This window comes from Syngnathus acus, chromosome 1 (assembly GCF_901709675.1).
Source record: "Syngnathus acus chromosome 1, fSynAcu1.2, whole genome shotgun sequence".
Lineage (NCBI taxonomy): Eukaryota > Metazoa > Chordata > Actinopteri > Syngnathiformes > Syngnathidae > Syngnathus > Syngnathus acus.
The window spans coordinates 13379620-13401499 of record NC_051087.1 but is presented as its reverse complement, the minus strand read 5'-3'; the positions used below and the strand labels follow the sequence as shown (position 1 = coordinate 13401499).

The window sequence follows — 21880 nt, the reverse complement described above, 5'->3', positions numbered from 1 at the left end:
CATGTAGCAAGCAATCAAAGTTATTTATCTTGGAGGAGCCCTGCCCTCTTTGTAAGTGTCCCCCACTCCACAAGTTATTTGTTCTACTCTCTCTCTCTCTATCTGTCTTGTACTGTCTATCAAATTAAATTACATTTTTTATGACACATTAACTTTGAACGACTTGATGCGTCGACTTGCATAATATGCTTCACAATACAGAATCAGGCACATTTTCGCGTATTATTTTATTTTACTTTAAGCAAATTTTGTCACGATGTTTTAGGCCCCTTGAGTTAAATGTGGGGTGAGGAGGTTCATGACTGGTGAGGCTCCGACCGTCAAGCTTTCCAAATTTAAGTACGAAACGGAGTGCCTGGCATACTTCCCATTAATAGCAGTAGATGTTTCACCATTCGCAGCCTGACGTCAAAAGCTTACATGTGCATAACAATTATTTTCAAAGACATAATACTTGCCAGTAAGGAACATTACTTACAGTGGTTAAGAAACAACTTGCAATGGGATGTACACTTCTGTATTAGTCATTGCAATTTCGTACTCATGAAATTGGCTACATGAATTAGATTAATAAGTGGTGTGCAAAATAAAACAAATAATTTAGGGGGCCCCCCCCGCCCCCCGATATGCCACCCATGGAAAAACAACAAATAAATAAAAACAATTTTATTATAACGCTCGAGCATTTTGAATGCAGATGCTCAACAAAATAAATTTTAAAATCAAAACCTAGTTTTGAATTTATTTTTTCATCGTCTAATCTAGATTAAAATTAGCTAATTTTAGTCTAAATTAAACAATGCATTGCATTTTACTTGTAACCAAATAAATACATAAATACATACATACTTGTGAACGAAAGGATGTTATGAGTCTTTTCAATGGCGAGATTGAGCTTTCCACGCAGCAAGTTGGAATAACATGGTCGTCTCTGGTAAAATTTGGAAAGGATCAAAGTGGTTTTGGCCAGAAAGCTGAGAGGTTGTCTGAAAGTTTTACCTGTACCTTTACACTCACTATTCTTGAGCTTCTCAATGCGATGAGATCCGTTTTTAAGAATAATAGAATTCAGTTATCGGCGTGCCCTTTTGCGCCCCCTTCAGTGTGGATAGCCGCCACAGAGCAGTGTCCGTCTCACCTCGCGCTTTATCTGCGGTTTTAAAATTAAATATGGAAACTCAAATGTTAAATACACTAGCCTGGCTATTGAAATCAGTGCATATTACTAGTGACGTGAACGTGAATCAAGACAGAACAGGCACATACATGTGCATAGTCAAAATAAGTAAAGGGCTGTTTCTTCCGTGTACACGTCATCACTGCTTTGAAATAAAATCAAATTATTTATGGAACCCAAAATACAAAAGTCTCAGTGCAGGGTCTCAACAGTTCACACAGATCAAATTGGACATCAATGAGAAAAGGAAGAAACATTGAGAAGGAAACACAGAGGCAATCCTTACAAAAAGAGCAATCAATGTCCATGTGTTTTATGAACACTTTTTGAAAACTTTACATGGGTAACCTCTGTGAGTTATAACACTTGTTCATTTTGTTGTTACTCAAGTATTTAATTCAGCAGGCAAGTTCCACATTTATATCCAGTCAATATTATTGACAAAATTATTCAAATTAAAAAAATACCATGGGGCTTGGAGGCAACATTTTTCTGAAATAGTCTTCACAAATTACAGTTGAGTTTTGAAAAGATTCAGAGTGTGAGGCAGTTCACACGGGAGCCTGCTGGGGGCGCTGTTGACCAAAGCGCGAAAGACGCCATCTTGAGGAGACCCTCGGATGCAATGCTGGTTGGTGATGACTGTCAACAATTTTGGGCGCATCAGGATGAGATTACCGAGTTCAAAGTGAACCCGAGTCACATGGGTTGTGGGTTATAAATATTAGGAGAGGTGCAAGAGGAGCTCTTGGACTAATGTTCGCCGTGTGGGGTTGTTTTTAAAACGCAAAGCCCGCTATAGCCTGATGGCTGGCTAGCTGCTGTGAGGACCCGCGGCCTGTACGGGAGGAGGAAGGGTGGTGACGGCGCAAAATGCTCGACTACCCCTGACTCCCAACCAGACAGTTCCAAGACAGAGACTCGCTTCGAGTTGAACGACGAGCACAATGCACTTAGAATTTTTTTAAAGCTCTTCGCTTTTCAATTTTTTTAGGGGGGGTGGGGTGCTGTTTAGACGCTCCGAACGACAGTGAATGCCGTGGCGCGTGCTCTGAATTGCCAGCCCGAGACATGTCATCCAACTGCACCAGCGCAGCGCCTGTCAGCGCTAGCAAAACCAAGACGAAAAAGAAGCATTTTATAGGACAAAAAGTGAAACTGTTCCGTGCAAGCGAACCAATCCTCAGCGTTTTAATGTGGGGTGTGAATCACACGGTAACTTTTTTTTTTTTCCATTGTACTTACATCAGCTCTCGAATGGTGTGTTTATGTTGCTGTTTTGATTTAGCTGGTTTGTTAGCCATCGTTACGCCTCTGCAGAAAGGAACGACGTGAGCTCAATTCCTTTATTGATATTAGTTATAGTGTGATGCTTGTGTGCTTCGAAGGGTGTAAAACCGTTCATGTTGTCAACCGCTCACAGTTGCAATGCAGTTTAACCACACTGGCGCGTGCATGTGTATGTGGTGCAACACCCTGCATTTTAATATACAACACTAATGAGGTCGACTGCACATTTGAACTCCAAGCACGTCGTAACTTTTTGCATGTGATCCTAATGTCATGGACAGAAAGAGCTGTTGCCGAATGTGCAGGCATGGTGGGAGGGGTGTGACCGGCAAGAAGCAGGTTTCTCTCTTTCACTTCCGCTGCTGCAGAAGGAACTCGATTTGTAGTAGCCACTCACTGGACTGTGCATGCGTCATCATAGATAATGCAGGAGTTGCATCAACTATTCCAGCTCTTTCCATCATGTTTGTTTGTTGCGATTTTACTTTCCCCGCGGTCAGAGCTTTAGACGTCCTCTGTTTCACAATTTCTCAAACGCGTTCTTTATTTTTTGAATACTGTGATCAATCATCACTAGAGTTTATCTTATCAAATTAATTAATGATTACCTTTTTTAATTAAAATGGAAGAGCTTGTAATCGAAATTTTAGCTTCTCACTAGAAAACAGATTTCTGTAGTCCTCTATGAAAGCCGACTGATTACCTTTGTGTTGGATCAATATGAAATCGTTTTCCGGCATCATTGCCAATCCGGCTCGGTATGTGGTTAGTGGCATGACCTCAAGGGAAAAAAAACCTGATATAGGGTGCACATCCACGCGTGCACAAAAACAAAAAACAAAAGCAGTTGTCAACCACTTTGTCATTTCAATTTATTACTACTTACTAATGTTGAGTGTGACATTGTCAACTTTAGTTTAATTATAACAGGGCTCTGCCCTGTACTTAGATTAACCTCAGAGCAATTTACAAATGCTGCACTGTTCCTATTAAATACATCATTAGCCACGAAAAGAAGCAGTAGAAATCTACTACTGACCAGTGTTGTTGACAAAAAAAAAAGCCATATTCAAATTTACAGCACTTTTGTTGAATTCCATAAGCTTGTGCACCTGTTCCTTATTTGTCCGGTTTGCATGCATCACGTTCACTTTTTGCTGAGCCAGTTGAGTCGCGCAGTATGGACAACAAAGGTTACGGTTTGTCTAATAGGCGATATTCATTTTCAATCATGAAGACTTGCCTTTTTAATGTATGCAACATACAGTAAGTATATCAGTAAATGATCAAAGCACAGAGTGAGGATTTTTTTTTACTGCATCTCTGATATTCAATGGGTGTGTGGGTGCCGTTTATGGGCAATTTTGATTTGTGGTGTGGGCAGGAAACCATCAGACAGACGAGCTTTCCTCTGCTCAGCCGTAGTGGAATGCATTTTAAAGCCTGAAGCTGCTAATTTTTGGTGTTTAGATTCTGGATTATGTTGGTGAAAGGAAATTTTGAATTTGTAATGTTGACAAAAAAGGATTTGTTGCATTTTATTGCACGCCTCACTCTGTCATTTTTTTGTATTATTTCAGAAAGTTATGCCCGGAGATAATTTATTTTGAAATGGTGAAGTCCCGTTCCTTTGATGTTCTTCAGTGAGTGTTTAGAAAGCCATGTTTTTATGTGACAATACAGTTAATTTGACCTTTCAATGGTAGTTTCAAACAGTAAAACAGTGCTCTGGCTTGTGTTTACGCCACAGGGTGAAAATGATACCTATGGAAATAATTTGGTTTAAGCCAAGGAACGTAATATCTAGCTAGAATTTGTTGTCAAATATGTATTGTGGTTCCAGAAATCAGGTTTTGTTGAAGCCACACACCGTTCAGACCTTTTTCTGTCCTCTCCACGTAATGTTGTGAATTTATTCTTACGTAACCATTTTAAAGGATTTGTACCACCATTTGTTGTCTCCCTCCAAAAGGGACAATCGTCTGTTGACCAACTTAAGTTGAATGGTGTGGACATTGTTTTGCTGCTTCCATTTTTGGCAATGGAAATACAAAAATGAGTTGCTCTCTATGTATTGTACTTTGGTTGGAAAAAGATTTATTGCGCCTTGGATAATGTTTGTGTCATCAGAAAAAGGTTGTTTTAGTACCATGCAAATGTGCTCAATTCGACCCTTTCAGCCATTTCAAATTTGGCTTTGTGTTTGATGGTTATGCCACTTTCTGAATACATTCATAGATTGACAATCTCGAGACAAAACGGAACCTCTTTGAGTTGAAATCAGATCGTCCTGCAAATGAACAATATTCTTCTCAAGTGTTGTTTGAGCACAACAGCACATCCGTTGATGGCTGATTACTCTTGGTAAACGTGCGAGTTGCCTTTCCTTTTTAGCAAGGTTAATTCTATTTCTTTGACTTGTTTACAGTGCTGACAAGATTTATTTATCTCTTTCTCCCAGTTATCTGATCCACCGCTCTTTTCCTCCTTCAGATTAACGAGTTAAGTAATGTGCCTGTACCTGTAATGCTGATGCCAGATGATTTTAAAGCCTACAGTAAGATCAAAGTGGACAACCACCTATTTAACAAGTAGGTACATTCATGTTCCCGTGCTCTCATTGCCCTGACCGCACATCTGAAAAAAATTGACAAGATTGTTGCTGTATAATATTTTCGCAATCCTTTTGTCGTGTTTGACTGCTTCTACGTATATTCTGTTGCCCTTAAAATTTTCTGTAACTTTTCTTTTTTAATCCACAATTTTGTTGTTGGGAAATACCATCAAACACATGTACAGTCTGATGCCTCTCCCAAAAAAGTAGCCTGAATTTGAGTCAATTTGATTCACAGCCCTCACTATGGCAATGAAAGGAAGAGATTCTTTTTCTCACAATTTAAAACAGTTCACCTGCATGCTTCTGTCAAAATACACCCAAGGATTAAGATTGGAAGCATACTTTACACAGCCCATTTTTTTGTCTTGCTGAAAGTATTTGGTCACCACTTTTCCTTTGCATAATGACAAGAGGCGTAGCTGCTTGTTGAGCTGAGATGCAAGCCCCAAAAAGGTGGCTTGTACACTGCTCAAAAAAATTAAAGGAACAGTATTTTTATCAGGGTATGGCATGAATTCAATTAGACTTTTCTGATAAGGGTTTGGTCAGGTACGTGGCAGAGGGCGTTGTTAATCAGTTTCAACTGCATTGGTGTTGATGGAATTATCAACGGGTGCACTAGAGGGGCAACAACGAGATGGTCCCCAAAACAGGACTGCTTTTGCAGGTGGAGGCCATTTCAAGTTCCTCCTCTTGATCTTTATTAACAGTTTTTCCACAAGTGTTGGCTTTAGCTAGAGTCATTATCACGAATGGGAGCATGAGGCGATTTCTTAACCCTCCTGAAGTTGCGCAGATTGGCCAACTCCTCCAGGATGGCACATCCATGCGTGCTGTTGCAAGAAGATTTGATGTGTCTCCCAGGACAATCTCCAGAGCATGGAGGAGATTCCAGGAGACAGGCAGTTACTCTAGGAGAGCTGGACAGGGCCGTAGACGGTCCTCATTCCATCAGCAGGACCGATATCTGCTGCTTTGTGCTAGGAGGAACAGGTTGAGCACTGCCCGAGCCCTACAGAATGACCTCCAGCAGGCTACTGGTGTGAATGTCTCTGCCCAAACAGTCAGAAACAGTCAGGGGGGGGGCACACAAGATATTGAAAAGAATTTTGAGTTGCAGAAATTGAATTTTGACAAAATGGACGAGCCTGCCATATCATTTTTTCACTTAGATTTTTGGGGTGTCTATATACTGAGCCCTCTGTAGGCTGAAAACTTTTATTTCCATCAAAAGATGTGGCGTCCTTTTGTTCCTGAGACATTAAACTGTCCATATCAGTATAGGTATCCAACCTTTTTTTTTTTCACCATTGAAATCCGATGTGTTTTCAAAGTGTTCCTTTAATTTTTCTGAGCAGTGTATTTTCTCCCATGGATTTGTGACTTTATGTGTATATGTCGTGCAGACAGCAAACACAAATGGGTGGGGGTACCCATCAAATATATTCTTCTTATCAGACGTTAATGCTAATCTGTGCGTCCGACAAAACTCAATGCGGTTTACTCTGTTTACTTTTTGCCTCCACTGCTCTGTTACGTCACAATTAAGTGAAATTTAGAATGACTTGCTCACAGGTGCATTTTTGGAAATGGGCTGCTGACAACAAATTTACTCTGTTAATTTTACACAAGGTGGCCCTCCAGACATCCAACAATTTGTACGCAAACAATGAAAAAGTCAAATATGCTACCTTTAAATCTGGAAATGGCGTTTCCGTATCTCTCCAAAGTGGGAATGATTTCTTTCAAGAGAGGTAAATTGCAACGTATCAGACAGTGCAGGTGTACAGTGAATGTCGAGTATTCCTCCCGTTCCATTGTGACCAAAGTCTGCTGCTTCCTTGTCACACTCACGTCAAAGTGTTGAATCTCCTTTTGAATGGGATGTTAGCAAAAGGATGCCGTAATATTCTCATCCAAAAGGCACAATTACATTTGAAAAACAATTTGTAACATTGTGCACGAGTCAGACAAAGAGGAGCAAGCATAACATTGCTTGACTGTGTGACTCTCCCTTGTCAGAGAAAACCTTCCTAGTCGCTTTAAGTTCAAAGAATATTGTCCCATGGTGTTCCGAAACCTGAGGGAGAGGTTTTCCATCGATGACCAAGACTACCAGGTAAGCGCTTAGTGACAAGTAGTAGTGTTGTAATTGGATGAGCTCCTGCCAATATGGGAGGGTTCTTTAAGGACTCCTGTCCTTTTCTCTCTCTCCCTCTCGCAGAACTCTCTGACGCGGAGTGCTCCCCTCAACAGCGACCCCCAGGGTCGTTTTGGCAATCGGTTCCTCTCCAGCTACGACCATCGATTTGTAATCAAAACTGTGTCCAGTGAGGACATCGCTGAGATGCACAACATCCTAAAAAAGTACCACCAGGTAGAATGCTTGCCGCCATGTTCTATTGTGGCAGGTATTTTGTGTTTTCTGATTTCATCCTAGAAACTACGTATTTCTCCCTTCTGAATGTGCAGCGCAAGGGGAGAAGAATATCTCTTCCTTCTGCGTCTTTGTTACCTCACTGCCACTCTTTGTCTTAGACCTTCCTCTCTATTCTCCATTTTCCACAGTTCATAGTGGAGTGTCATGGCAACACGCTGCTCCCTCAATTTCTGGGTATGTACAGGCTAACAGTGGACGGGGTGGAGACGTACATGGTAGTGACCCGGAATGTATTCAGCCATCGCCTCACTGTTCACCGCAAATACGACCTGAAGGTATTTTGGCATGTGTGCTCAATGCTAACAACAAACCTATTAGTGGCTGAAGCTGAACTATATTTTCCCTTGTTTATCTTTGTCCTTGTTCTATTATGGCTCCACTGCCATTAGTTGTGAATGTTTGGCCGACTCCCAGCTAAGAATTTCTTATATGGCATTTGCGTCTTTTCACCTGCCAAATATTGTTTGCACAAAGTCTGAAGCATGCTTTTGTATCATCTATTCCCGTCATTTCTATTTATACCGATATTTCTTCTTTCAGGGTTCCACAGTCTCAAGGGAAGCAAGTGACAAGGAAAAGGTGCATTTGATTATTACCCCAAAATAAGACAAAAATAAATGCAGGAAATTCATTTTGGATCTGTTTTAGTTGACCGCTTATAGTTGACCGCTTATTGCAATCAAGTTGGTTTGTTGTGCCGACAACGTGGAGTTTGTTGAAAATTCTACATGCACTATTATTGTCCGCTCTCCTCAGGCAAAAGAGCTGCCCACTTTAAAAGATAACGACTTCCTGAATGAAGGCCATAAGCTGCAAATAGGAGACGACAACAAGAAGTACTTTTTGGAGAAGCTAAAACATGATGTGGAGGTAAGTGTGACTGAAGCATAACACTTTACGCCGTGAAGCAACACTGTGTAATATTGAAGGAAGGAGTGCTTTAGTCCTCCGTTTCTCAAAGAAACATACGTTTGAGCTACAGCTGCGCAATTGTTTTGTGGTATCAAATGGAATGTTGGATGTTTCAGTTCCTGGCCACTCTCAAGATCATGGATTACAGTCTTCTCGTGGGGATCCATGACGTGGAACGAGCAGAGCAGGAGGAGATGGATGTGGAGGCTGGTGCAGATGAAGAAGAGTATGAGAATGACGGGATGGGCGGAGGGGCGCTCACTGGCTCCTTTGGCACACCACCCGACAGCCCTGGAAACCCCTTTAACTGTGCATTCTTAGGGCCCGGCGACTTTGACCCCTCTGTTGATGTTTACGCAATCAAGAGCCATGACAGTGAGCAATGTCTTTCGGATCTTTTTAATGCTGTGCACTTTTTTGCATGTCACTTACTGGTACCGTCGGCATGCAATTTTTTTTCTTTAGTTACCCACCGAGCTATTACATCGTAATTGAAACACCTCGTCTTTTTTTTGAAAGTACGAGTTATGTATGTATGAGTTAAGTATGAGTTACTTTTTGCCGCTAGGTACTGTCAAGAAGGTGTACTTCATGGCGATCATCGACATCCTCACACATTATGATGCGAAGAAAAAAGCTGCACACGCTGCCAAAACTGTGAAACACGGGGTGAGTGACATGACTTTAGCACAAACACAATTGATACTAGCCATTTGGTTACTCAAGTGTTCAACAATAATTTGCACCAATGATCAAAGGCCGTCAAATGATCTAGTGGGGATGAAATGGTGATGATTTACCAATAAACTGTGATGACATTTTAAATGCTTAGTGTTACAGTTTAAAAAAAAAGGGTTATTCTTAATCTGGATTAAGCACAATGTGCTTTGCTCTGTGCGTGAGTGGGAATAAGTGGTGCAAGTGCTCAGTTGTTTTCTCACATAATGTTGCCGGCTATCTTGTACATTTAATGGTAAGATATTAACAAACATTGCTGGTCCTCTATTTGGTTGTAGGAAGTTGACGAAAGAATGTTATTGGCAGTATCATCTTCCAAGATTCCTTTTCATGCATTTGTCCATCTTTTGTGTTGTTTTCCAGGCAGGGGCCGAGATCTCAACGGTGAACCCCGAGCAGTACTCCAAGCGCTTCTATGAGTTCATGTCTAATATCTTGTCATAAACTCCTCTCCACTAAGCCTGCCCAGCCACAGATCTGTCACACGTGTACACATGCACGCACGCACGCACACACACGTACACATTTTATTCAGCCAAGTCTTTCTTGTCTTTCCTGACCCTCTTCAGCATCCTTAGGTCATGTTTTGAGGCTGTTACAAACCCCTTAACACAAATAATCAAACAATGCCCCCCCTCCATTAATTTTAGAAAGAACATCCTGACCACTTTGGTTTTGTTGAATTTTTGTCTAAATTATTACTCCTGTTTTCTCGTCCTACCTTATCACCCTTCTCGCCAGCACAGGAACTGTCTCACTGATGCCTTGAACAAGTGTCTGCTTCAGCCGTTTCTAAGCACCGTCTTCTCACTTTCTAATATGTTGTAATTCCTTTCATTTCCATTCGACGTGTACACACAAAAAAAAGACAGCATGATGTACTGTTGAGTCTTTTTCAAGCTTCTCTTTCCATATCAATAACAGACAAACAAACCTGTTGACAATTTGGAAGGAACATCTATCCATTATCCTGTTGAGGGTCACAGCAATGTTGGAGCCTGCCCCAATTTTCTTTGGGCAGTAGGCGGGGTGAACTGGTCACCAACCAAACATTAACGTGCATATTGATGTGCTACAATAAGTAAATGAATGCAGTTATCAAAAATGCATGGCTGATGTGCACACGAGACCCCACCAGTACATTTAACATTGAACCACTCAACGTAACATTTAAGTGTTATAATGAATACAGGACAAAGACAAAAAATTGGTGTTTGAATGTTACGTTTCCATATCGATTTTGAATATTTTGGAATCCTAAACGTAAACTTGGTGTGAAAGTTGGTCAGAGAAAAAAAGATTAATTTAAAAAAGGAGGAATTCAGCAGAAAATATGTTTTCATAAGAATATTTTTTTTTATATCTTGTTTACATTGATGTAGCAATTTTGTGTTTGTATACAGTATTGTTTTGTTAATGACAGACATTAGTAAAAAAGGTTACTTGAAAATGGATTCATTGCATATTAAAGGGAGTTTTATCTTGTCTGATTACTTTTTGGTTATTGGAATGCATAGAGCAGGACAAAACGCATGATCCCATTAAATTATTAATTGATAAATTGCTTGGAAGAAGGAAAGGTCCCACTTGGAGCACCTGAGTGTTTCAGTCAAAGTTCAACAAAAACATAACTGTTGATCTCATGGCAACTATAAACTAAAGGTAAACCATCTTTTTAATATCAGATAAAACAAGATAGGACATGCAGTGACTGACAAGTAAACCTGCCCACCCAGCAGATATGAGGAATTCAAACCTAATCAAAACAAAACCATTGAATTCCACTGTGTAGTCACTTTTTTTTTTTTTTTTATAATGCCTGAATTGTACTCTTAACTAAAGATTTACATCGAGCAGTAGATAACTCATTTATTTACGCTGAAAGTCTGACTGTGTAAACAAGTTTATTTGACAATATAAATGGGGAAAAAAAACTGCAAATTCATTGTTTTAATATGAACATTTGATGGGTTTTAATCCATCCGCGCCTTCAAGGTTTTGGAGGTGATCTTGTCTTTCTCACTGGAAGAGAAGACAAGCATGTCAATCACCGCAATGTTTCAGCTCCAACCCATCAACAGTGTCACCATACTTACATGACGTGTACGACAACACCCATGCCTGAGACTGCGTCCCGGTCGACTGCATTGAGCATGGCTTGTGAAATCGTCTCAAAGAGGTCATCTGGCTCCTGTGTGACCATCAAACAAGACACGTGGAAAATGTAGTAAGCAAGGCACGGACGTCTTTTGAAATAAATGCTTCCAGTGTTGTCAGCTACTGGGGTTTTAATGACTCCTGTTAGTCATTTTTAAAATTATGAGGATGGACTTTCCTGCCAAAAAGTGACATCGCACACGAACAATACATCAGAGAAAATAAACTAATTTGATTGCACAGATCGTTTTGAAATGGGCTGAGCTATGGTCAAGGGCAGGCTGTCAAAATGTATTTATTTCAAGCAGAAAAAAGTGGTCTTTCCTTCCTTATTCTTTTAATGGTCAGGTGTGACGAACCTTTTTGAAAGTGAGTGCTACTTCTTGATTACCGATTAAAGAGAAGGGCTACCAATTTGATACATACTTCTGAAATAACAAATTTGCTCTAATTACCTTCCTTTGATTATGAGCATGTATATTAGTTCATAATTGATATCCATCTTTGTGAAGACACTATCACTGTGATGTCAAACTCTGGCGCGCGGGCCAAATTTAACCCGCAGTGTAATTATATCTGGCCCGCGAAGACAAATTGTGCATCGACTTTGTGTCAATACTACAATTGCAAATTGTCTTCACTTCAAAAAAATTGAGATGTTGCTAGTTTTTTTATATTACCATTCATCTTTTTAAAAATTCGAACAGTTTTTACCAGTCTCTGATTTCAAAACTAGTTAGTCATCAGTTTGTTGTATAACCTATACTGTATATAATATGAGATGTTCATACATTTATTTCATAATAATATAATCATAATGGCCCGCCGAAGGAAACTATGACTACAATGCGGCCCGCGAAAAAAAGGAGTTTGACACCCCTGCTTTATCACAATAATTAGGGAACAGGAAATGTCATTTGGCACCACATCAAGACACCCTGGTTTACATTTTGAATTTTCACTAATTGCAGGTGGTTGCTGCAATGGCTTCTGACACTCAACTTACCAAGTCGGGTCTCCACAAGGATTCACACATTCCATACATTTGCTCCGAGCATGTCCCGCTCACGACAAAGTCCTCCGTCACCATGGGACATCCAATCAAATCCAGGGAGCAGATGAATGGCTCAAAGGTCTTCGGATCCAGCCCGGCAATCACAGGCTCGATGTAGTAGGGACCGAACCTACCAAGAAAAATCACTGTGATCTTATCTCTACGCAGCTTTTGAGACTAATATGGAGCCATGAAATGGCACAGACCTGCGTTCATACAAGAGGTTAGACACCATGCTCATGAAAGTCTTGGGTTTGATCTGGCGCCCCTCCTTCAGCTCGTAAAGGTTCAATCTGAATTTAAGCCTCTGGGATCTATTTGCAACAGAGACACACACAAAAAATGATGTCGGTGATGACTTAACTCAAACTGTCACAAACACTTACACTGTCTGAACGTCAGTGGCTAGCCCGGCAAGTCCAATGTACAGCCTCTCGCCCATGGGGAAGATCTTCTCAAAATCGGTTGTGACCATCTGAGCCTGAACGCCAAACCTGCGGTCGGATGCGATGGCCACACAGTTCTTCCCTCTCATGGCCATGACGGCCCCTCCATTATAGGACATAAAAGACTGCATGGTGGGGGACAAAGGAGAGAGGCCACAATTACATGGTATCAAAAACGCTCAGATATTACATGCAGAAATAATATGAGATGAAACAAAACATTTTTTACTGTTCTTCAGACTTTTTTTTACCACTGGTGGTGGGAGACTTAACAAGCTCCCCTCTCATCTATAACCACTTCAAACAATAAGACGTATGTGGAAATAGTTGTTACAGTTGTATCATTGGCAATGTTTTTAGCGTGCTGTTGTATTAATATTTTGCAACTGCTGCTGTTGTGAAATCACTATAAAGATGTATTATTGTGTTGTATTGTACTTCTCCAGTATGTGTTCGGTAAATACTTCTGGAGAGTGCGCAATTACACGTATCACAGAGTTATGTAGAATATATGTTATGCGATTTTAGATAGCTATTACGAACGGTTCAGAGCCACATTTATTCTCCCCATTTTGGACCCATTGTTCAAATGTGACTTTCAACCTGCATTTGAACTACTTTGTAAACATTAGGCAACGTTTTTTTTTTTTTTTCCGTACACTGTATGTATTATACATAGGTTCAAGCAAATGTTTCCTATAGTACTTAGTTTCCCGGCCATGCTAAACGATTAGCATGGCTGGGATCTCCATCCACTTAAAATTACTTTCAACTTTCAAGCCCATCGTTCAGTATTGTTGCTTATTCCTACCATTGTTAAGATGTTGTAGTCCAAGTGTCACAAACAGGACTTTAAACTGAGCCTCGCAGGGAATTTTGAAAGACTAGCTTCCCGGTGTGACTACACAAATTTGGAGAAACACCGAGCATACACACACACAAACTTGATTGGCTGTGTTGCTCGAATATGATTGGCTCTTTAAGAACCATTTCATTGGCTGTGTCGATGGACAACATAGTTTCTTTGAGGCGCGTTAAAGGAACATACCCGCCAAATTTCATTTTCTGCCATTCGGTTAGTAAGTGTGTATAAAGAATAAAAGTGCAAATATCATCCGTGGAACTTCCATCCATCTTCTGTACCGCTTTATCCCCACGGTGGTCGCGGGCATGCTGGAGCTTATCCCAGCTGTCATCGGGCAGTAGGCAGGGGACACCCTCGACTGGTTGCCAGCCAATCGCAGAGCACACAGAGACAAACAGCCTTCCGCACTCGCACCTAGGGGCAATTTGGAGCGCTCAATCGGTCTACCAAGCATGTTTTTAGGGATGTGGGAGGAAACCGGAGTGCTCGGAGAAAACCCACGCGGACATGGGGAGAACATGCAAACTCCACACAAGGAGGGCCGGAGGTGGAATCGAACCCGCACCCTCCTAACTGTGAGGCAGACGTGATAGCCAGTGCGCCACCGATTTAACTCGATTAAGTGCCCAAATAATGTTCACTGTACAGCGTTTACGTTATCACTGTGACAAATGAAGTGTGAGTTATAATAGGGTGACCAGACTTGGGTTTCTGAAAAAGAGGACACCATTCTTTTGGGAGGCAACGGTGGGGAAAGCCAATCGGGTATGTTCATACTGTTGGATTTTGTCCACAATTTAGGGAGCGCGCTATCTGCGCCTCACGGCAAAAGCCATTGCCAATCACCTGTTACCCAATTTACTCACTGCATGCTCGTTTGATTTCTTCAGATTTAGGAAAATGCTAAGACACTGAAGCAGAAATTAGACTTACACAGGTTGGTTGAGTTCAATCACAATTCTTGTTAAGAAAGCTCTATTTTCAGGAAAGTACAATACAGCGCTGGGCCTTTCAAGAGCAGAAAGTCTCCATTCAGAAAAGGCAACGTTCAAGGTTCTTTGGTCAGCTTATATTCAGTTGGTGTGGGGCGAGTTTGATGGGTGATGAGTCTTTGGGGTGGGGCAAGTTCGCAGTAGAGTTTGATTCCATGGGAGTGGGTGCTGGTTATGGGCGATTCGGTGTGTGTGTGGGGGCTGCCGTCTTCCATCCTGTCTTTCGGCCTTGGTGATCATCTTTGGCCGAGTCCTTGGCTGTCTCCCTCTGGCACCTACCTGCCGGTTTTATCTCCAAGTGACCTTCCTGTAAACATTCTGCTCCATTCTTACACTGTCGCACCTCATCCATTCGTCATTCTTTCAATTTTGTCATTTTGTACGGAATTATGTGAGCTTTTGGCTGTGACATCATCAATTTATTAATGTTCCCTGACTATGCAAAGTTTGTTCTTTTGATACTCCATGTCTTTGCTTACATCATTACATTCTTAGTTTAATCATGCTTCCAACCGTATCTTTTCTTTGTTAGGCAAAATATTTCCCTCTGTGCAGAGCGTTCAGTAGTAATCGAAAAGCTGGCGTCTCGCATTTAGGCGACATATGACATTTAGTCAAAACACAAGATATAATCAAGTACTGAACGGTCAAGACGACTCTGGCCGTGTCCATGATTTAGAGAAAAAACATCAGGCATGCCTTACGCAGTTCCTTAAGGGTCATTAAGCTATTTAGGCAATATATCAAAAAACATGTTATTTCATAGTGCTCAGAAATATATATCAAATCATAAAGTTATAAAAACCTTTGTCATTACCACCTATTAAAAATGTCTAGTTATGTCTTCTTTATTGATTTGGTGTGTAGGTATAATTATATGCTTAAAATATTTCTTTTATTGCTTTAATATGTGAATATACTTTTCTGCTTATGTACTTTATTCAATGAGGTTTGACCATATCTGTTTTTGTAGCTAGGCAGGACTTTTTGTATTTCGACCCCATTCCTTCAATTCCATTAACTTACTTTTATACATGCTATGCTGCAACAATACCACATTTACATCTCTACCAACTTCAAACACCATGACAACAACTTTATTATTTTCACCAGAAAAGGGGTGCACCGTTCCTGGAAGTGCTGCAATACCAGGTCAATGCGTGGAGTGGACAGAGCAAGCCCCTATTCCATCTCCCTGTTACAAAAACCAATTTAATATATGGTCCCCAGATAGGAGACGTATCAGATATTCAACTGATAAGAACAGATACTACACTTGATCTTAGCCAAAAGGCCGAGAAGCGATAACCCGAGGTACTCAAACTGGGACCAGGTCGTTTCCAGCACTACAACCTAAAGTGAGAGTGACAAACGTCACCTAGGGACAACAACACACATTTACACGCCAAGACTTTGTAAGTGAAATGAGGACAGTTGTGCGCTTTGGGGCCTATAAAAACAAATAAATATTGTGTCATTGCTGGGTTCTATAAGTCACGTGATATATGTTGGTCCAATGAAAAAGCACCAAGAAAGCTATCTCTATTAATGACATTACAATGTTATTTGACACTCAAAGAACCCAATTACAAGTGTCCAATAATGACAAAAATGTCATGCATGTTTGATATCGAGTATATAGTACATATTTTAAAAGAAATCATTTGATGTTTCTTCAGGATTCCACTAACCTTTATACACGCTATGCTGCAACAATACCACATTAACATCTCTACCAACTTCAAACACCATGACAACAAATTTATTATTTTCACCAAAAAAGGGGGTGCACTGTTCCTGGAAGTGCTGCAATACCAGGTCAATGCGTGGAGTGGACGGAGCAAGCCCCTATTCCATCTCCCTGTTCCAAAAATCAATTTAATATATGGTCCCCAGATAGGAGACGTATCAGATATTAAACTGATAAGTACAGATACTACACTTGATCTTAGCCAAAAGGCCGAGAAGCGATGACCCGAGGTGGTCAAACGGGGAGCACAACATTCAACAATCTCTTGTGAACAAAGGAGTATGAGAACTACATTGGTTCAGAGCACACACCAGGAAGGCTTGATTTAAAAAGCATATAAAAGTTAGACCTGTATCTGAACAACTTTCATACATATCCCAAATATTGCGAGTGTCTATGTTTTTCTTCCCTTTTCTTAGAATGTAGGGGAACTATCATCTGTCAAACGTGGTATGTCTTGTTGCGTACTTGGGAAGGGGGGGGGGGGGCACAAAATGAGAAAATGTAGCTTGACTAATATTTTAATCAACAATATTACGCCTGATGTTGGATACTGTATTTTTCCCACTCATAATTTTCGGTATTTACCTAACTTACAATTCCAAAGTAACTAGTATCAGTATTATGGTGGTGGGAAATATAACAAAATGAAATAAGTTACTAGATGCAGTGAAAATGTGTATGTCGCAATTAATTAATGTATCCACTTTTTATGGGAGCAAAATTATAAAGGGCACTCTGGGCATTAGCGGGGGAAAAAACAAAAAATAGCTGACATCTTTATACAATCAACCACTTTTATCCACTTGCCATCATGATGTTTAAAAATAGTCACCAAACAATTTATCAAACTACCCCAAAAAATGAATACAACTGTTTAGGAAAAAATCATACTTCATCAAGCCATTTCAAAATAATTAGTGTTATCTTGTTGTGACTTCAGATCAGTTCCGTATGACTATTTAGCCAAGTTGGAAATTTATTATAGAGAGGTCAAGCAATACAAGTTGTAATTGAAAAGACTTCTGGAAATAACATTTATGATAAAACCATCAAAAGTCCCAATTGTCTGGAAAATTTGAAAGGGAAAAATACAATATTTTCACAATGGTAAACAGTTTCTACGAAATAATTTTATTTTACAGGACTGAAAATTGATTTTATGTAGACATAGGCTTATTGTTCATCTCAAAACAACATCTATTCCTCTACTAAGGATATTGATTAATGTGTGTTGCCTCTTTTTAAGTCACAATGTACAATATTGTTCATGTTCATCTCTTCATGAAATTATCAAACGAAGCCGGTGTCCTTTGAATGGAGTGAATATTCCGCTTCACTCTGTCCTCTAAAGAAGACGTGGCAGCACTCTCCAACTTCATATCACTGCAAGAATGGAAAGAGGTGTTATTGAACAAAAACTGTACAATTTAAGACTTGATATTCCACCTTGACAGCAATATCAGCACGAAGATGATCTGTGAGTTCAGTGATGATCTAACTGTGTTGTAGTTCTTAGTCCTGAGGACAATTTTTAAGGGACTCTGTCTTGTAGCGAAGTCAAAGGTATTTTTACTTGTCTTTGCCTAGGACAGTGCAGACTCAAGATTTTAGATCATGACCAGTCGAGACCAGGGCAGTAATAATGTGATCAGTGAGAAATGCAGAATGATAGCAGGATTTGTAGACATTAAAACACAAATTAACTTAGATTTGAAATTTGTTTCATTGTGCTATTTCAAAATCAACACAGGAGATTTTGTTTTCATTGCAAATGTAATGAATGTAAAGATACTGTTAATTTATTTCCGGTTTTTTTTTTTCTTTTTGAAGGGGTGTGATTTTACTTTGATATACAGTCTTGGTCTCTACATTATACTCTCAAGTCTCGGTAAAGTCTTGGTCTCAGTTTGAGTGCTCTTGACTACAACACTAGTGAAACTTAATTGATCTATTAAATTTAAGAGGTCATCCAGTGACATCAAACACAAAGGGCCATAAAGTTTTGGTTAACAAAATGTATAGAAATAGGAGCGCGAAAGACAAACGTACTGGATAAAACCAGCATGACGGTCATGCTTGGAATTTTGTTCCCGCAGTTTTTCCTGCTCATCTTGCTTCCTGTATCTTCTCACGTTATTCTCCCGGTCCTCATCTCTCTTCTTGGCCTGGTCTATCATCTCCTTTCTTTTCTGCTCCAGCTCCTCAGCAGAGAGCTTCCTGAAAGAAAAGCATGACAACAAGCCAAACTTTGCTTAAATGCTGCTAGAAATTAATGCAACAATCTGTTTTTCTTTCACAGATAATCACAATTGTCAATCTCACACAAGTGTTCCTACATGCAGAGAGGCATTGGCAATGCATGAACAGTACAAACTATGCCATGTCCCTGTTATGACCCAATCTTTTTTTAACCAAAAAGGTTGAGTGTATCACAAACGGGAATAAAAATTTTCATCTGCCCGTTACATGCCAGCAGCACTTAAGGGACCAACCCGCAACTGCTAAATACAAAATAAATCAGTTTCTGCATTATAAGACAGTGTTGGCTTAATACAAGTTAATAATTCAGGTGGGGGCGTCAGTGCCTCCCCAGTCATGAACCTCACCGCACGTCACTGCAGCAGAGGTTGTACTTTCTGAGACAGCTCAGGAAGTTCAACTAGCCAAGGAGCAGCTGAAGACCTTCTACGCTGCCATCATTCAGTCTATCCTCTGCACCTCCATCACTGTCTGGTTTGAATCGGCCACCAAACAGGACAAGCACAGACTGCAACGGACAATCAGGTCTGTGGAAAAGATAATCGGGACCAACCTCCCATCTATCCAAGACTTGTACCTGTCCAGGACCAGTAAACATGCAAGTAACATCTCTACTGATTCTGATTCTGAAATAAAGTCACCCTCCATGCAATTACAACAAATGTCGATTGTTCCTATCGCCAGCAAATAAAGGGGTCAACACACTGAATATGGTGTCAGAATCATAACAGCTCTCAAAAAAATATAACGCCAATGTAGGCTGTAACAAAAAGGATTTTGATGGCCCAGACTGATTCCAGTGTATACAAGCACACAAGCGCACACACAAGCGCACACAACACACACACACACACTGACCGATATCCCCAAGTCTTACTTTGACACATGATTCCGCTGCCTTTGGTAACGTTGTCTCTGTGGGCTACAACCTTTGACATCTAGCTTCCTGTCGCTTCGGTGTGAGGAAGAGCGGTGATTTTCCCCATTTTTTCTTGCAGGAGATCGGCTTCGGCTCCTCTCGTGGCGTTTTGAGTGATTCAAAGCAGAGGACTGGTATTGTTTGCCGACAGGTAGCTAGGGTGTAAAGGGAAGATTGAAGAGTAATGGTTGTGGGTCCACTGATAATATGTGTGACATGACACTTTGCTGCTTACTGACCAGGAGGCCATAGCCGGGCAGATGATGGGAATGAGATTTTTTATAAGAGGTCACTCCATCTGGTGAGCGCAACCTGAAAGACACGTTTAAGAGTAATATTCAGATCTAAATTAGTAGATGTTTGTAAGTAATTAATAAGCAATACAAACATGTTGACATGGGATCCCCCCCCATCTTTTAAAAAAATATTTTAATATGAATTTGTTTTAACCGTGTTTGTTATTGTATGACTTATTATTGCGGCATGAACAGCACTTTGTATGCAGCGGTGTTTGTTTTAAAGGGATAAATACAGTTGATTGTTACAAGTAACACGAAAAGTTGAAGTCATAAAGCCACAGATTTGTTTGCAATATTGTTGTAATCTGCCTTATGATATATACAGTTATGTTTAAGCCACATTTATTAATTATTTAATCACAATATTAAGAGGGATAACAATTAGATTTGTTTTCTAAATCATTCAACCCTACTTTTAATTATCAAACAACCTTGTGTACCTGTCTTTTTTGTCATCTTGTTCATCCGAACTCGAAGTTGAGTGGCTTCTCTTGTGTTTCTTCTCTTTTCTTTTCTCTTTGTCTCCTTTCTTTTCCTTCTTGTCCTTCTTCCTCTTCTTCTTCTTGTCTTTCTTGTTGAGGTTCTGGCGCAACTATGACCGTGACACAAAGTTTCCCATAAAAGTTGTCAAAAAGCAGCAAAACTTGTAGTAGGAAAGCGTTTTAATTCTTTTTTACCATTTCTTTAATTTTCTTCATCTTCACTGGATTCGTCAAGACTTCTCTTTTCTTTTCCTCCTCCCGCTTCCTGGAATGCGAAACACAAGATTTCATGCACACTTTAGTTTGAAGTATTGTAATAACAAAAGGTCTTGAAGAGGAGCAGAGCAACGTTTTACCTAATTACAAAAAGAGGATCCTCCCGGATCTTGGCGGCCATGTCCAGGCTGGAGGTAGCCGTGATGGGACTAAAGATGGAGCCAGGCAGAAGGCCAGTCTCTGCTGACGGACCACTTTCAGGCTCCTCATATTGATCGGTGATCTGCTTGTCAATGGCACGACCCATGAGATACTCATCTCTGGACACCTGACTAGAAACGCCCTGGTACATCCAGTCCAGACGATCATCCTTCTTTCTGTACAAACGATACATAATGAGAAAATCTGACTGACATTCGAACGTTTTCCATGTTGTGGCCAAAAGTTGTGTTCTTGAAAACTAACTTGATGGCACCGCTTTCCTCGGCGTATCTCGTCATCTCTTCGCGGGCTCTTTCCTCCTTTAGCTCCTTCTGAAGCTCCTCGATTTTCTTGCATTCAGATTCATGTTTTTGCTCGGCTTTCCAGACACGCTCGATGTTTTTCATAGTCTGGGGGTGCCAGCTTTTCTTTAAGTTCTAACATAGGACGAAAGAAATTCATTGAGTAGAAGGGTAATTTCAATAAACAGCTTCAATTTGTAACAAGACGTAATTGATGATGTACACAGAAAGGAATTGGCATTTCATGCGATGGCAGCTTTCAACAGATAACTTACCAGATCGCCGCCCCCCATGTTTAAACCTTTGTTTTAGTTACTAATGAAAGCGAGGAAAATGAAGATTATTGTCCTTTTCTAAAGACCGGTGGTAAACGAACGTTTTACATTTACACAAAGGTCGAGAAGGCTGGGAACAACGTAGCGAGTATGCTGCTACGGTCTGTTGTGTTTCCGGTAGGTAATCTTCCTTTTCCGGTACAGATCGTGATGCATTCATGGCCTCAACGTGTGCTGTGTGAATTCAAAACACACAAATAGCTACAATTAAAAGACAACTTTAACGATTGCTCTGTGTTACATCATTGTTGTCACATGTTATGTTACTAATTAAGTATTTAGTATATTATTCGTCACAACCCTCGTTGGGAGATCAAATTTGGGAGAGGGAACCCCTGATGACAAAGCAACAATATGGCTAAATTGATTTTCAGCATTCAGGGCATGTTAAGAAACGTAACACGTTGGTATATGCCCTTATATTTG

General features: G+C 40.4%; 3 protein-coding genes and 2 non-coding genes across 5 annotated transcripts; 1 reads left to right on the top strand and 4 right to left on the bottom strand.

The window, feature by feature from the left end:
- The first annotated feature begins 1760 nt into the window (after positions 1 to 1760).
- Positions 1761 to 10664, top strand: LOC119127505 (phosphatidylinositol 5-phosphate 4-kinase type-2 beta-like). Its single transcript, XM_037259479.1, has 10 exons — positions 1761 to 2392; positions 4961 to 5058; positions 7107 to 7203; positions 7309 to 7461; positions 7653 to 7799; positions 8065 to 8103; positions 8281 to 8394; positions 8553 to 8811; positions 9005 to 9105; positions 9538 to 10664. The coding sequence occupies exons 1-10, from the start codon at positions 2249 to 2251 to the stop codon at positions 9616 to 9618; spliced, it is 1233 nt and encodes a 410-aa protein (XP_037115374.1). The 5' UTR covers positions 1761 to 2248; the 3' UTR covers positions 9619 to 10664.
- Positions 10665 to 11059: 395 nt separating this feature from the next.
- Positions 11060 to 13804, bottom strand: psmb3 (proteasome 20S subunit beta 3). The gene is made up of 6 exons (XM_037259505.1): positions 13643 to 13804; positions 12772 to 12956; positions 12592 to 12699; positions 12338 to 12515; positions 11271 to 11365; positions 11060 to 11196 (listed from the first exon to the last, which is right to left on the bottom strand). The coding sequence occupies exons 1-6, from the start codon at positions 13643 to 13645 to the stop codon at positions 11148 to 11150; spliced, it is 618 nt and encodes a 205-aa protein (XP_037115400.1). The 5' UTR covers positions 13646 to 13804; the 3' UTR covers positions 11060 to 11147.
- A 1999-nt stretch (positions 13805 to 15803) lies between these two features.
- Positions 15804 to 15994, bottom strand: LOC119130215. Its single transcript, XR_005099379.1, has one exon. It is a non-coding gene; the product is annotated as a U2 spliceosomal RNA (small nuclear RNA).
- Positions 15995 to 16469: 475 nt separating this feature from the next.
- On the bottom strand, positions 16470 to 16660 carry LOC119130210. The gene has a single exon (XR_005099378.1). It is a non-coding gene; the product is annotated as a U2 spliceosomal RNA (small nuclear RNA).
- A 557-nt stretch (positions 16661 to 17217) lies between these two features.
- cwc25 (CWC25 spliceosome associated protein homolog) lies at positions 17218 to 21566 on the bottom strand. Its single transcript, XM_037258299.1, has 9 exons — positions 21395 to 21566; positions 21082 to 21254; positions 20757 to 20993; positions 20596 to 20665; positions 20359 to 20510; positions 19859 to 19931; positions 19578 to 19774; positions 18491 to 18658; positions 17218 to 17824 (listed from the first exon to the last, which is right to left on the bottom strand). Exons 1-9 carry the CDS (start codon positions 21410 to 21412, stop codon positions 17713 to 17715), a joined length of 1200 nt encoding a protein of 399 aa, XP_037114194.1. The 5' UTR covers positions 21413 to 21566; the 3' UTR covers positions 17218 to 17712.
- Positions 21567 to 21880: the final 314 nt, after the last annotated feature.

What these genes read in the sequence shown, in the direction of transcription:
- psmb3 (XM_037259505.1), bottom strand. An exon ending in AACCTCTTGTATGAACGCAG is followed by an intron (nt 12,516 to 12,591) that starts GTCTGTGCCATT and finishes TTTTCTTGGTAG; the next exon opens with GTTCGGTCCCTACTACATCG. An exon ending in CCTTGTGGAGACCCGACTTG is followed by an intron (nt 11,366 to 12,337) that starts GTAAGTTGAGTG and finishes ATGGTCACACAG; the next exon opens with GAGCCAGATGACCTCTTTGA.
- LOC119127505 (XM_037259479.1), top strand. Translation starts at nt 2,249, where the DNA reads ATGTCATCCAACTGCACCAGCGCAGCGCCTGTCAGCGCTAGCAAAACC. An exon ending in TCGATGACCAAGACTACCAG is followed by an intron (nt 7,204 to 7,308) that starts GTAAGCGCTTAG and finishes TCCCTCTCGCAG; the next exon opens with AACTCTCTGACGCGGAGTGC. An exon ending in CGCAATCAAGAGCCATGACA is followed by an intron (nt 8,812 to 9,004) that starts GTGAGCAATGTC and finishes TTTTGCCGCTAG; the next exon opens with GTACTGTCAAGAAGGTGTAC.
- cwc25 (XM_037258299.1), bottom strand. An exon ending in CAAGATGACAAAAAAGACAG is followed by an intron (nt 19,932 to 20,358) that starts GTACACAAGGTT and finishes CGTGTCTTTCAG; the next exon opens with GTTGCGCTCACCAGATGGAG. An exon ending in CAGCGGAATCATGTGTCAAA is followed by an intron (nt 18,659 to 19,577) that starts GTAAGACTTGGG and finishes CTTTTCTTTCAG; the next exon opens with GAAGCTCTCTGCTGAGGAGC.